The sequence below is a fragment of the Tamandua tetradactyla genome, chromosome 7, assembly GCF_023851605.1.
Source record: "Tamandua tetradactyla isolate mTamTet1 chromosome 7, mTamTet1.pri, whole genome shotgun sequence".
Classification (NCBI taxonomy): Eukaryota; Metazoa; Chordata; class Mammalia; order Pilosa; family Myrmecophagidae; genus Tamandua; species Tamandua tetradactyla.
In genome coordinates, this window is record NC_135333.1 from 12624140 (window position 1) to 12636504 (window position 12365).

The 12365-nt window shown below is 35.1% G+C and overlaps 1 protein-coding gene across 2 annotated transcripts in view; it reads right to left on the minus strand.

Annotated features, from left to right (window-relative positions):
* Nucleotides 1-6073: 6073 nt before the first annotated feature.
* Nucleotides 6074-12365, minus strand: part of FH (fumarate hydratase) — a 30897-nt gene continuing 24605 nt past the window's right edge. For both annotated transcript variants that reach the window (XM_077168454.1, XM_077168455.1), the window contains exons 8-10: nt 10734-10861; nt 8713-8866; nt 6074-6261 (exon numbers count right to left, since the gene is read on the minus strand). In XM_077168454.1, the coding sequence (XP_077024569.1) occupies nt 6119-6261; nt 8713-8866; nt 10734-10861 (425 nt within the window). In that variant the 3' untranslated portion in view covers nt 6074-6118. The remainder of the gene's footprint in view (nt 6262-8712; nt 8867-10733; nt 10862-12365) is intronic.

Here is a 12365-nt window from a genome sequence, read left to right on the forward strand (position 1 = left end):
CAGTGAACTGCAAACAGAGTAGATCCAGGTGGGCCCACACCAGGATGCACGCTGATCAGTCTGCAGGTGTTGAGGAGAGGTGGGAGAGAAAAGGCCAGGTGAGTGCAGGGAAGGCTGTGTGGGACTGAATTCAGACTGCTCGCTAGCACTGCGGAAGCGAGAGGGCAGTGGTATGATGTATTTGAGGTGCTGGGGGAGAGGGACTTGCAGCCAGGGATTCTGTGCCCAGCCGGATTGCCCTCTGAGACTGGGGGAGAGATTGGAGTTTGCACAGACAAGCAAAAGCTGAGAGAACGTCAGCAAGAGACTGGCTTTGCAAGAAATACTAAAGGGAGCTCTGCCAGCTGGAAAACAACAGAAAGGAGAGGGAGGTCTTGAGGAGGGCACAGAATTGAAGAGTACCAATAAGGGTAACTTAAAGGATAAAAAGAGAAAGAGGGAAAAGAATATATAGATCTGACTAATAAAATCCAAAAGATAAGATGGTGAATTCAAGAAATGCCTTTACAGCAATAACTTTGAATGTTAACGGACTAAACGTTAACAGCTAAAAGATACAGATTGACAGAATGGATTGAGAAATATAACCCAGCTATATGCTGCTTACAAGAGACTCATCTTAGACACAAGCATACAAACAGGTTGAAAATGAAAGGATGGAAAAAGATGTTCCATGTAAGCTGTAACCAAAAGAAAGCAGGAGTAGCTATACTAATAGCAGACAAAATAGACTTTAAATGTAAAGACATCATAATAGACAAAGAAGGACAATACATATTAATAAAAGGGACAATTAACCAAGAAGAAATAACAATCATAAATGTTTATGCTCCCAATCAAGGAACTCCAAAGTACGTGACATAGACATTGGCGAGACTGAAGGGAGCAATAGACATTTCAATAATAATAGTGGGAGACTTCAGTACCACACTCTCCTCTACAGATAGAACAACCAGACAGAAGATCAACAAGAAAAGAGAATTTAATTTGATAAATGAATTGGACTTAACAGACATATATAAGTCATTACAATTATAACCCATACCAAAATCTGAAATCTGTTCTATGACTCATTGTTACCATGTACTTTGAAATTTATTGCTTTTTTTTGGCATATATGTTATTTTTCACAAAAATAGTACTTCTATGTAACAGAGAAGTTAGTACTTGGGAAAAAAATGTTAAAAAAAGCATAGATCTATACAACACAGTGAACCGTAATGTAAACTATGGACTATTGTTAACAGTATAATTATAACAACCTTGTTTCTTGATTTGAAACAAAGGTACAAGACTTGTTGATATTAGGAAAAACTGTGTGTATATGAAGAGGGATGTGGGGCTTCTGTATATTCTGCATGATTTTTCTGTAAACCTACATCTCTAAATTAAAAAAAAAGTTACTTATTTTAAGAAGGCTGTGCCTGAAAATGATAAAACGCACAGCTGCAGAAAGTGAATTTACATGTCACTTTGTGAAGCAGGCTTTTTCATTTAGGTCAAATAACTATTCTTCCATATTAATTTCATTTGTTACTGCTTGTAATTTTTTTGAACACGCACAAAACCCCAGTCACAGTTATTACTGTGTTGGGTTCATTAACAGAAGTACGGTTAAATGACACTAGCTTTGTATCAGCCATTAGATATTTCAAATAGAAAGTCAGTTATTTCCAGTAACAATTAGAAATTCTTTTTGAAGATGCTGAAGGTGAAACATTATTGTGAATATTATTGTACATTCTATTAAAAATTTCACCACTGAAGATAGAATTATTTGATCTTGCGGCATTATGGGTAAATATTTTGGTGGAGCACAGTATCGTGATAAACAAATGTTCTTACTAAATTAAGACACCTTGTAGAGCAGAAACATACTTGGAATTTGTTGTAGTACAAACACAACTCAAATATTATCTATGATGGTTCTCTAAGTGAAATAGAAGTTTCCATTGTTAAAACATATAAGTATTTTTATATATAACTTCAGAGTAACTGCCTCAAAAATGTGCTGAAATCATTGTTGAAGAACAAGTTATGCTGTTTTCCTTTGCTCTTTACTGCCTAGCTTCTAAATAATTCAAGTTTTTGAAGAATTACTTTTTAATCTGAGATATCCTACAAAGAATGCAATTTTTTTTGCAAGAGTCTTTTAAACTTTTTTTTGTTGTTGTTGTATACTGTATGGCAGGATCACACTTCATTATTTTTCCATGTGAGTATCCCGTTATTGCAGCACCACTTGTTGAATTTTTGTTAGTTTGCTTTGCTTGTTTGTGTTTTGGGAAGTGTGAGAACTGGGGATTGAACCCTGGTTCTCCCGCATGGCAGGTGAGAATTCTACCACTGAACTACCCTTGCACCTCCCTTAGTCTTCTCAATTTTTAATTGCATTTTGTTCAGTATTACTTGGTGTGGTAGACTAAATAATGGCTCTCAAAATTATCTAGCACCTGACAGCTGGAACCTGTGAACATTACTTCATATGGCAAAAAAAAAAAGGACTTTGCAGACGTGATTAAGTCAAGGATCTTGAGAGGGGAAGGTTTTCGTACATTAGTACATTATCTGGTGGGTCTCTTGTCAGAGGAAGGCAGAAAGAGATTTGACAGGGCAAGAAGAGAAGGCAATGTGACCACAGGGTCAAAGATCAGAGAAACACAGTCACAAACCCAGGAATGCTGGCAGCCACCAGAATTGCCAGGAAGCTGGCAAGGAATGCAATCTCCCCAGGAGCCTCCTAAGGGAGTAGATTCTGTGGACACTTTGATTTGGGCCCAATCTGATTTCAGATTCCTGGACTCCAACTGTGAGAATTTCTGTTGTTTTAAGCCACCAAATTTGTAGGATAGGAAATTAATACAGTTCAAAATCTTTAATCAAGTTAGTTGATGAATAGAGCACCAAAAGTTTCAGGTTCTGTAACTTTTTTCACTGAATCACAGTGATGACAAATAAAGCTTACCAACAGGAAGTTAATGAAATTTGTCCCCCCAAAACCAAGGGAAGAACTAAACAAATTAAATGAGAGCTCAAATCATGCATAGGATTTAGTTGGAATAGCTCAACTTTTGAGAAAAATCTTCTGATGAAACTCCTTTTAATTGTGCAAATATTCTATATTGGAATGAACTGAGAAGTCCTACAATTTTGCAGCATCTAAAAATCACAAAGCCTAATTAGAAACAATTTATTTGACAAATTTTGTCTTTAAAAATATTTGTCAAATAAAGTTAATAAGAACAGAAGCAAAAAGAGAATATGGGGTTAAAATATTTACACATTTCAATACAAAGAAAAAGTATTGAAAATATCCTCATTTAGCAGAATTTGCTCTGAGCATTTTAGGTACATTAGCTGCCATAGAAAGACTAATTGCTCAACTAAAAGTATTATATTTTACAGGCAAGAGTCAGTTGAAGGTTTCAAAATTAACCATAAAATACAACTTTAAAGATTGTAGGCAATTGCATGGGTAAATTGAAAATAATAAGACCCTATTGGGAAAAAAAATACATTATTCAGAAAACTACCAGTTTTATCTTATTAGGGACAGACAATAATAAAACCAAGTGATGAAACTATGTGAATTTCTAAGCATAATTGGAAATTATACCAAGAATAACTGCAGATAGAAGCTCTACATCAATTGTTCAAAAGTCAGCTAATTAGTTTCACTTTACAAGTTTTAATAGTTCTTAAACCTATTTTAGAAATATTTCTCTCCCAGATTTCCTACTGCTGTAGCTGTGGACCAAAAACAGTTGAAGAGGCAGAGAGGGATAACATAGCCGTATTCAGAACATGCTCTTGAAAAATAATTTTAATATGAAAAATCTTCACACATTTGTCAGTCATCCAAATGAAATAGCTAAAAGAAATGAGTAAATTTGGGCAGTGACTTTTCTGTGAATTGCTCTGCTGCTTCTGCACGTCAAGTTGGGTTTAGTTCCAGATGATGAGTTCATAAATTCTCTTTCTTCCTCTGAAACTTGTTTGCTCACAAAGCCCCTTGTTCTGCTTCTTACTTGCTCACAGGGATCAATGGATCGTTTTTGTTTCCATCTTAAACGTATTTACTAGACACTTTTGCAAGACCTTAACCCTCATCGTGTTTATCAGCACAAATTTTGAACGCATGGCTGGGAATAGGTCATCCCAAGCATTAAGCACAGTGATTGCTTAATGTTTCATTATCATCTTCCTGTTCATGCTCACACCTAAGACAGCTCAAAAGTTTCAATTAATAAAAAGTCGGTGCAACTACAGGAAATGAAAAACGTTAAGTGTGAAGCATAACTGAATAGAGAGCACTTCCAGAGATATTATTTTCAGTTTTAAGTACACTTGGTTTCTCAACCTATTGACAACTGAGGCTGGAAAATTACTTGTTGAGCCTTCTAATCACTAGATGTTGGCAACCCCTCCCAGTTATGAGTTAAAATCGTCAAAATGTGCCAAATAAAAAATTGCCAAATGTGCCCCAGTGCAGGAGGAGGGCAAAACTGCCCCTGGTGGAGAATTACTCAAGTACCATGACTTCAGTACAACCCTCTAACAGGGAATTCCAAAAGCCTTATTCAGAATTACATCATAAAACAGTTTTACTTCATTAACATCTCGCAAAGGTGATTGTCAGCTTAAAAGTTTCACTGGTGGCTTATAATACGCCGGGATGTATTAGCTGCCTATGCAGAGTGTTTGAGATTAGAAACTTGATCTTCTGTTATCTTTATTACTTAAGTGGTTAAGTCTCTAGTTGATCCCTCATATGACAGCCTATTTAGATTGAATATGCCTACTTAAGCAAAAAGCATTCCAACATCTCAGTAGACATGACTCCACAATTTAGAGTTGCCAGTTTGATAGTTGGATTTCAGGCACTGATGAAATCTAATTTTCATTTTGATTTTTTCCCAATAAAAATCTTCTTTTAACAAAATGGACTAAATTTGGAAATCATGCTTTATTTTAAAACAAACAGTATAAGCATCACACCATCCCTATCTGCAAAACATTGGTAAAAGCAATACCGACATGGGCAAAAACGTAACTCCCATAGGCTTTCAAGTTCCATGAAAAAGTTCTGAAACTCTCTTTACAATTAAAAAAAAAGTACCCACTCAGGATTAAAAGATTGGCTACAGCAGTATGATTTCATCTTATATCTCAGTATCTCCAGGTTTTTTAGACTTTTAAAGGTTATAACTTTCAAACTCACCAAGGGAGTTGGTGTTAATGCCACTGATGTTTCCGAGTGTAAGTATTAGGCTAAGTATTGCATTTTCTTCTTACCATGTCTGACGTGGCACCACTACATAATGAGACGTTAGCTGGTAGGCATTTCTCTCTTGATAATTCTGTTACTTATGAACGCATAGAAGGGGAGAAAATGCATAAAAAGGGAAAAATGCTTGTTTTAAACTCCTCACGCAGTGGAGGCTGGTTCTATTTTAAATAAATCCTTTTAAGCTTCAGGTTTAGATCCACCTCGCCTGGATCTCTAGAGAACTACTAATTCAAAATCCTCTAGGAGGTTGTTTCAAACAAATTACTATTAATAAATCTTAGCAACGGTGCATAGTGAGATGGCGGGCAAGACCCATTTTCATGATACCTCCTTGCCTTCCAGATTTCATACCTGCACCCTGTCCTTTCTAAATCATACCTTGTATTTCTTGACTGACCCACAGTATTTCCAATCTTTCTGTAATTCAAATAAGGTCAGGAGATGTGTATGCAAATATAATTAGGACACAGGATATGTATGTCCTAATTTTTTTTTTAACCTATCTATCCTACTTACACACATTGCATGCATATGCACATTCCCACTCAGAAGGGCAGATGCCTGTTAGTTTATGTCCCCAAATCACAGGAATAGAAAAGACGGCCAAAGATGTGATTTCAAACACATCTTGTTTGGACTTTTTTCAGACACCATAAGACAAAAAACTCAAAATCCTTTAAAAATTGATATGGCTCTTTTATAATATACACAAGGTCATAAACACACAACACACAAATCACTGATTCTACTATAATACAATCAAAAAAAGAAAAATGAGCCTGATTTCTTTTGATTTTATACAATTATTTTATTTTACATTTGTTTACTTCACTTTGGACCCAACATGTCCTTAGGTTTCACCCATTCATCAAACTGCTCTGCTGTGAGATAGCCAAGTTCAATAGCAGTTTCCTTTAATGTTGATCCATTTTTGTGTGCTGTCTTAGCAATCTTTGCTGCCTTGTCATATCCTAAAGTAAAAATAAAAGGAAGAAAAATAAAATAAAATAAAAGGAAGACATAGACGTTAGCAATGAAATTTGATTTTCTAACCAAAAGGCAATCATTGTGTACTTGATAATGACCCTATGGGTTTTTTAAGTGCTATTTTTTAACCTTAAGAATATTCAGCAGTGATTCTGTTGCTAATTATCATTTCTTATATATAATAAAACATTTACTTTTTGTAAACAAAGACTTAAACATATCCCACTTCTATAAATTTTATTTTTAAACTGAAATTGTCCACTAACACAGATATTTTCACAGGGGGAAAAAATATAGCGCCAATATAAAAAATGCACTGGCAGGTAAATTTGGAATGTTTCAGACATGCTTAACAAGAAATTTATAATTATCTTTTTAATAAAGCCATAACAAGTTAAATGCTACACTGAAAATACAGCATTGTGTGACTGGAAACTGTGGTGACTAGCACTGAGACTCATGAGGAAAGAAGGCCTCTCGCAATGGAAGGAAAGCAGTCAGGGTTCGTGGGAGAGATGCACCTTCAGAGTTGCTTCCAACAACTCTGGTCTAGTCAGATCTCTGCTGCAGTGTCTTCCATACACGAGCCTCTTCCCAGACATTATAAGAATACAAGGGGGGAGTTTAAACAGGAATATATATTTGGACAAAAAAATCACACATGTATTGTTTGCTTCAGTTATTTCTTGCCTTTTTAATTAAGGGGGTGGGAGGGGCAGGGCAGTTCTGCAAGGTTTTTTAAAGTTAGAGGCAATAGAAAGAATAGAAAAATTGAAAATGGAACCAACGAGGCAGGGAGAGAAAGCAAGCTCAGAGGAAGAGAGAAGCAGCTTATTGAGACAATCTGATCATCAATTAGGCAATACGTTATATGTCCGTCTGCAATTAACCACCTATAAAGCAACTTTTGGGTAAATTTTATTACTTAACTCCATTTGTGAATGCTCAACATGTTGAAAAGAGCATTTACTGATCAGAGTAACTTCTAGAATTTTCATGTTGAACTTTTGGGGTCCATGTTACATATTACGTACTTTTATGCTAATAATGATGTTAACAGCTAAGCATTAATGCTAACCACTTTCTGCTCTCTTCTAAGGATATTACTTCAACTCCTACAAAACACTATTAACAATCAGCCTGTTACATAATGAGGACAAAAGGTCCCTGATTTGAGGGGTGGCAAGACTCCTGATAGGGTCAACCAGTAAAGTAATGTTTTTCCATTTTATCCTTGTAAGGTCTCTGATAAAACTCTTTTTACCTCACATTAAATTGATTCAAGGAAAGATTCATAAACCATTCAGCTTTAGAGGATGCCTTTAATTTAAATGCTTTGGCAACAAGTTCTGAAGTATGGATCTGATGAAACATTTCTCACGTGAGCTTTTGAGTTCCCCTTGGTATTCCTCCAGACAAATGCTGATTACAATTTTCAGTGGATCAAAATAATATGACCGATGCCAATTCTATACCAAGGAACAGACATCATACTGGGCTCAGAGTTACCCAAAGCAAGTCACATGAGCTCTAATTTTACAAAACTGAAGCAAAAGCTTGATGTGAAGTCAAAAATATAAAAATCTACTTTGAAAGTTCATGACTATAGAAGAATGTTTTAAAGCAGAAACCATATCATGCCAAATAACTGCATCATAATTTGTTCTAAAACAGAAAATCAAAGAATATGTTAAAAACCTCAGCTCCAACAGTGAGAAAGGGAACAAGGCTTTTAACAAATCATAACATAATGCACTGAATGCCTCTAAATCTACAGAAGTCAAAACCATTTATTGAAAGGGAATCTATACGGTCAGTTTACAAGTCTATATCTTTGGTTTTTATAATGAAATATTTACAATTCTGGAAAAGGCTGGAATACAAAAAGCACAGTTTTAGACAAAAGATTTGTATCTCTTCCCTTCCCCATAATCTTTCACTCTTTTTTTATTTAGTAATTTTCCATTTCTGAATTGAATAAAATAGCAAAAACACAATGTTGCAGAGCATCGAGAGCAGGCAGAAAAATGAATTCACTCGAAGTTGCTAATCAGCCAGTGCCATCTAGTGACACCATCAACTGTAAGGTCTTACAAATGACCTTCCACAGGTGTGTGCATAGAATATTAAGAATCTGAATCTCATTAAGATTAAAATAATTTGAACTCCTACTTCTGAAATCATCACAACCCTTCAACAACATGAAGTATAATCAAGTTGTTTTTTTATCAATCAAGTTTTTGCTAGAATTATGACACCATAAAAATTGTAAATATGTATAGTATCATTGAACACAATTTCAAATTAGGGATTTTACTGAGACAATGTACAAAAAGAATTTGCTGTCCACACACTGATCCAGTAGTCCCTTTCAAGTTTTGCAGCTTTTTTAGTCTTGTATTCAAAATGGATATTATTATTCCTTAAACCCTTACCTATATGAGGATTAAGAGCTGTCACCAACATTAGAGACTCATTCATTAGCTTGTTGATCCTTTCTGTGTTGGCCTGGATTCCTACCACACAATTTTCTGTGAAAGAAACGGATGCATCCCCCAGCAGTCTTGCTGAGTGTAACACATTTTTAATCTATAAGAGAAAGAGAGGGAGAGAGACCTATTATGCTTAACATTTTTTTCCAATAACATATTTTTGAGGGTTATAATTCAATAAACATTTTGTGCTCCTATAAATTGTAAGATATACTACCCAAGAAAACAAATGTGAAATAAACCGTGAACATTTGAGAGTTCAGAAATTGGTAAGAAGTGAAAAGACATAAACACAAATACCTAAAATATAAGATAGCCTATGCAAAGTTCTAACACAGAGGTATGACGTATTAAAAGAGCACAGAGAAAGAGAAGCTAATTCCAGTTGTAAAAACTGGTGAAGTATTATTTGATGGAGAGGACTTACATAGCAAGAGACTCAAAAATAATCCACCTCACAGAAGGAAAAGGATAAGCAAAGACAAAGAGGTTAGAAAATCAGCATGTATTTGGGGGCAATTAGTAATGTCAGTTTCCCAGTTCTTAATAAACAAGTTTTTTATGCTTAATGAAACAAAAATATTCATCACATTAAAATCACTTTTTGTGCAATATTTAAAGATGGCATAAAATGAAGCAGGCATTTTTTCCCCTTTTAGGTAACACCCCCAATATTTATTAAGATATATCCACAACCTAATGTTTTTTAGTCTACACCCCAAGTCTGACAACTATACCCCTAATTTTGAATCCTAACAGAAGGCACAAAACTTTAAGATTTAATTTAATACTGATGAATTTATCACAAGGCTAATGTTCATGTCTTGATTTTGTCCTCATTAAAGACAAAAAATAGATTTTTTAAAAAAGACAAAGAAGTTTATCTAGTACTAAATGTCTAGAATCTGACTGAAAGTAAAAGATGATACATCTGAGTCCTGCTTTGGCCTGTGCTCTATTTATGCTAGCATGTACATTCCATGAAGGCAAAAAAAATTTATCCTGTTTACTCTTCTATGACTAGCACCCAGCACAGTGCCTGGTACAGAGTAGTAGTCAATAAATATTTGATGAATACATGAATGAATAAACTTAAATTTGTTGTTTGCATATTCTTATCATATTAAAAATTAGGCTTTATACCAGATACCAAGTATAAATGAGCCTCAAATATATTTCAGATATAATGCTCTGCACAAATAAATTACTCTAAATGATGACAACAACTCCATTATTTGTAACTGGAGAAACAAGAGGAAAGATGATGCCATCTTGCTCCATCTTCATAAAGATGAAGGAAAAAGAAAAGTTCCAGTGGACAGAAAAATGTTCTAAATATGTGGAAGAGGTAAAACCAATGAAAAAAAGTCTGAGAGATGACAGGAAGAGAACTAGGTACAAACTGCTGAAGAAACCGAGGATAAAGAGTGTTTAAAGAGGGAACAGTCAGCCTCAGAGGTTAGGAAGAGAAGAGCCATAGTTCTACTGGGTTTAGATGATCACAAATGACTGTGAGAACAATTAAAACACCAGCAATGGAGGCTGAAGCCACACTACAGTGACTTAAGCGTGAATGAAAATGAGTAAGGATTATTTTTCTAAGGAGACTGAATTTGAGGGGAAGAAGAAACAAAAATGAGCATGAGGAAACAGGGTTTAAGGGGTCTTTTTTTTTTTTTTTTTAATCTAAGGACACTTGAACTTATTTCAAGCCAATGGCATGCCTATGAGTGAAGGACACCTTTTAGAATCATTTTCTATTGCAAAAAGGAAACCATCAAATTACCCAAGACTAAAAGTCACCTAATTAAACACCCAGGGTTCATCCTCTAACATTAATTAAATGCTTGGCTTCCAATTGCTGTTGATTCTGTATTAGGTACTTACACCTAATCTCTAGAAACAAAAACCAAGACGATTAGCCTTCACAGTTAAAAACATTAAAAATCAAATTTAAAGCTTACCATCATTGGCTTGAAAACATTCAACTCAAAATGTCCATTGCTGCCTCCAACAGTAACAGCGACGTGATTCCCCATCACCTGTGCTGCAACCATAGTCATCGCTTCACACTGGGTAGGATTCACCTTTCCTTCAAATCACCAGTGAAAGAATTCACATCAAATATCCTCATGACTTCAGGTAACCAGTTAAGATTAGGCTTTGTGTCAAACACTCAGGTAAAAAAGGAAATCTAATTCCATTAAATAAAGTAAAACATTTAACAGGGACCCAAACATGAATGTCAATTTAATGAAACAAACCAACCAAAGAAAGGGAAATGGGTAATCACACACTGAATCATTCAATGGCTAATAAGTAGTACCAACTACAACACAATTCTATACCTTCATGACTTTCCTTCATTCTATAAATATTTATGGAGCAATCAGGAAATGATGATCACTGAATGTTCAGTGTTCAATAAGAGCAGTGCCTACCTTCACAGAACTTGAGAGGATAGGGACAGAGAGGTATTACAACAGAAAAGGAGTGCTAAATACAGAGAAGCTTAGTGTGCTATGGAGATACAAGAGTCACTTCACTTCACCAACCTATATATTATCCTATAATACCACATGAGTCTCCAGAACCCCACCATCCTGTAATATTCTTCTGACAAGCTCAAATTTAAAGCAAACACCTCAGATATTCTCTGACCAGTACAAGGTAATACACTGGGAAGGTTATTTGCTCATCTGTTACTCTCATTTCTCTTTTTCAGTGATCACTTTGGAGGTGCAATTAACTGAGCCCTCATGTTGTTTTTTCAACATGTTTTTCTTTAATCAGATTTAAAAGAATATATAGCCAGGCCTTTCTTTTTTTCATTATTCAAAGGCATCTTGTCAGTTTTAGTCCAATTTAAAGTGATTTTTACGAATCTAAATTCTGTTATCCAATGCACTGTTATCTCAACTTTGTGATGTACTAAAATAATAGCACGTATTCTCCGCCTTCACCCTCAGTCACCAGTACAATGTTGAAGGGGCAGAGTCCTTCACCTTGCTACAAAAATATTCCTTTGGATCGAAGTCAACTAATAAAATCACTCCTTAAATGTCATTGTTCTCTGAGCTACATTCATCTAACAGTACAGCCCATGCTTCTCCACTGGATTCATGAATATCATATGAGTCTGTCAAATGACTTACTAAAATCAAGACATACAGGGTCTGCGCCACTTCCCTTATCTAGCAGGTCCATAAACCAATGCAAAGAATGAATGAAATAAGAGCAGATTGTTTCTTAACATTGAATAAAAAACAATGACTTGTTTTTATTCAAGCTATGCTAATCACTTCGACGGCCAATTCTAGAATTCTAGAATCCACAAACTATGTATGACTCATTCAATGGCTAATGAATAGCCATGGCTACAATATAGTTCTATGGCTTTCATTTCATTCTACAAATATTTATGAAGCAACTACTAAGTGTGCTCCCTAAGACAGAAACTATTATACATTTTCTAATGTGGGAATCAAAATACATGCTGCTAATTCAGATTCTGTTTTCCTATATTGTTGGGTGATGTTCCTAGAAGTCCTGATCAAAGATGGCTTACACAAACATTGTGTATATCTCTCATGTGT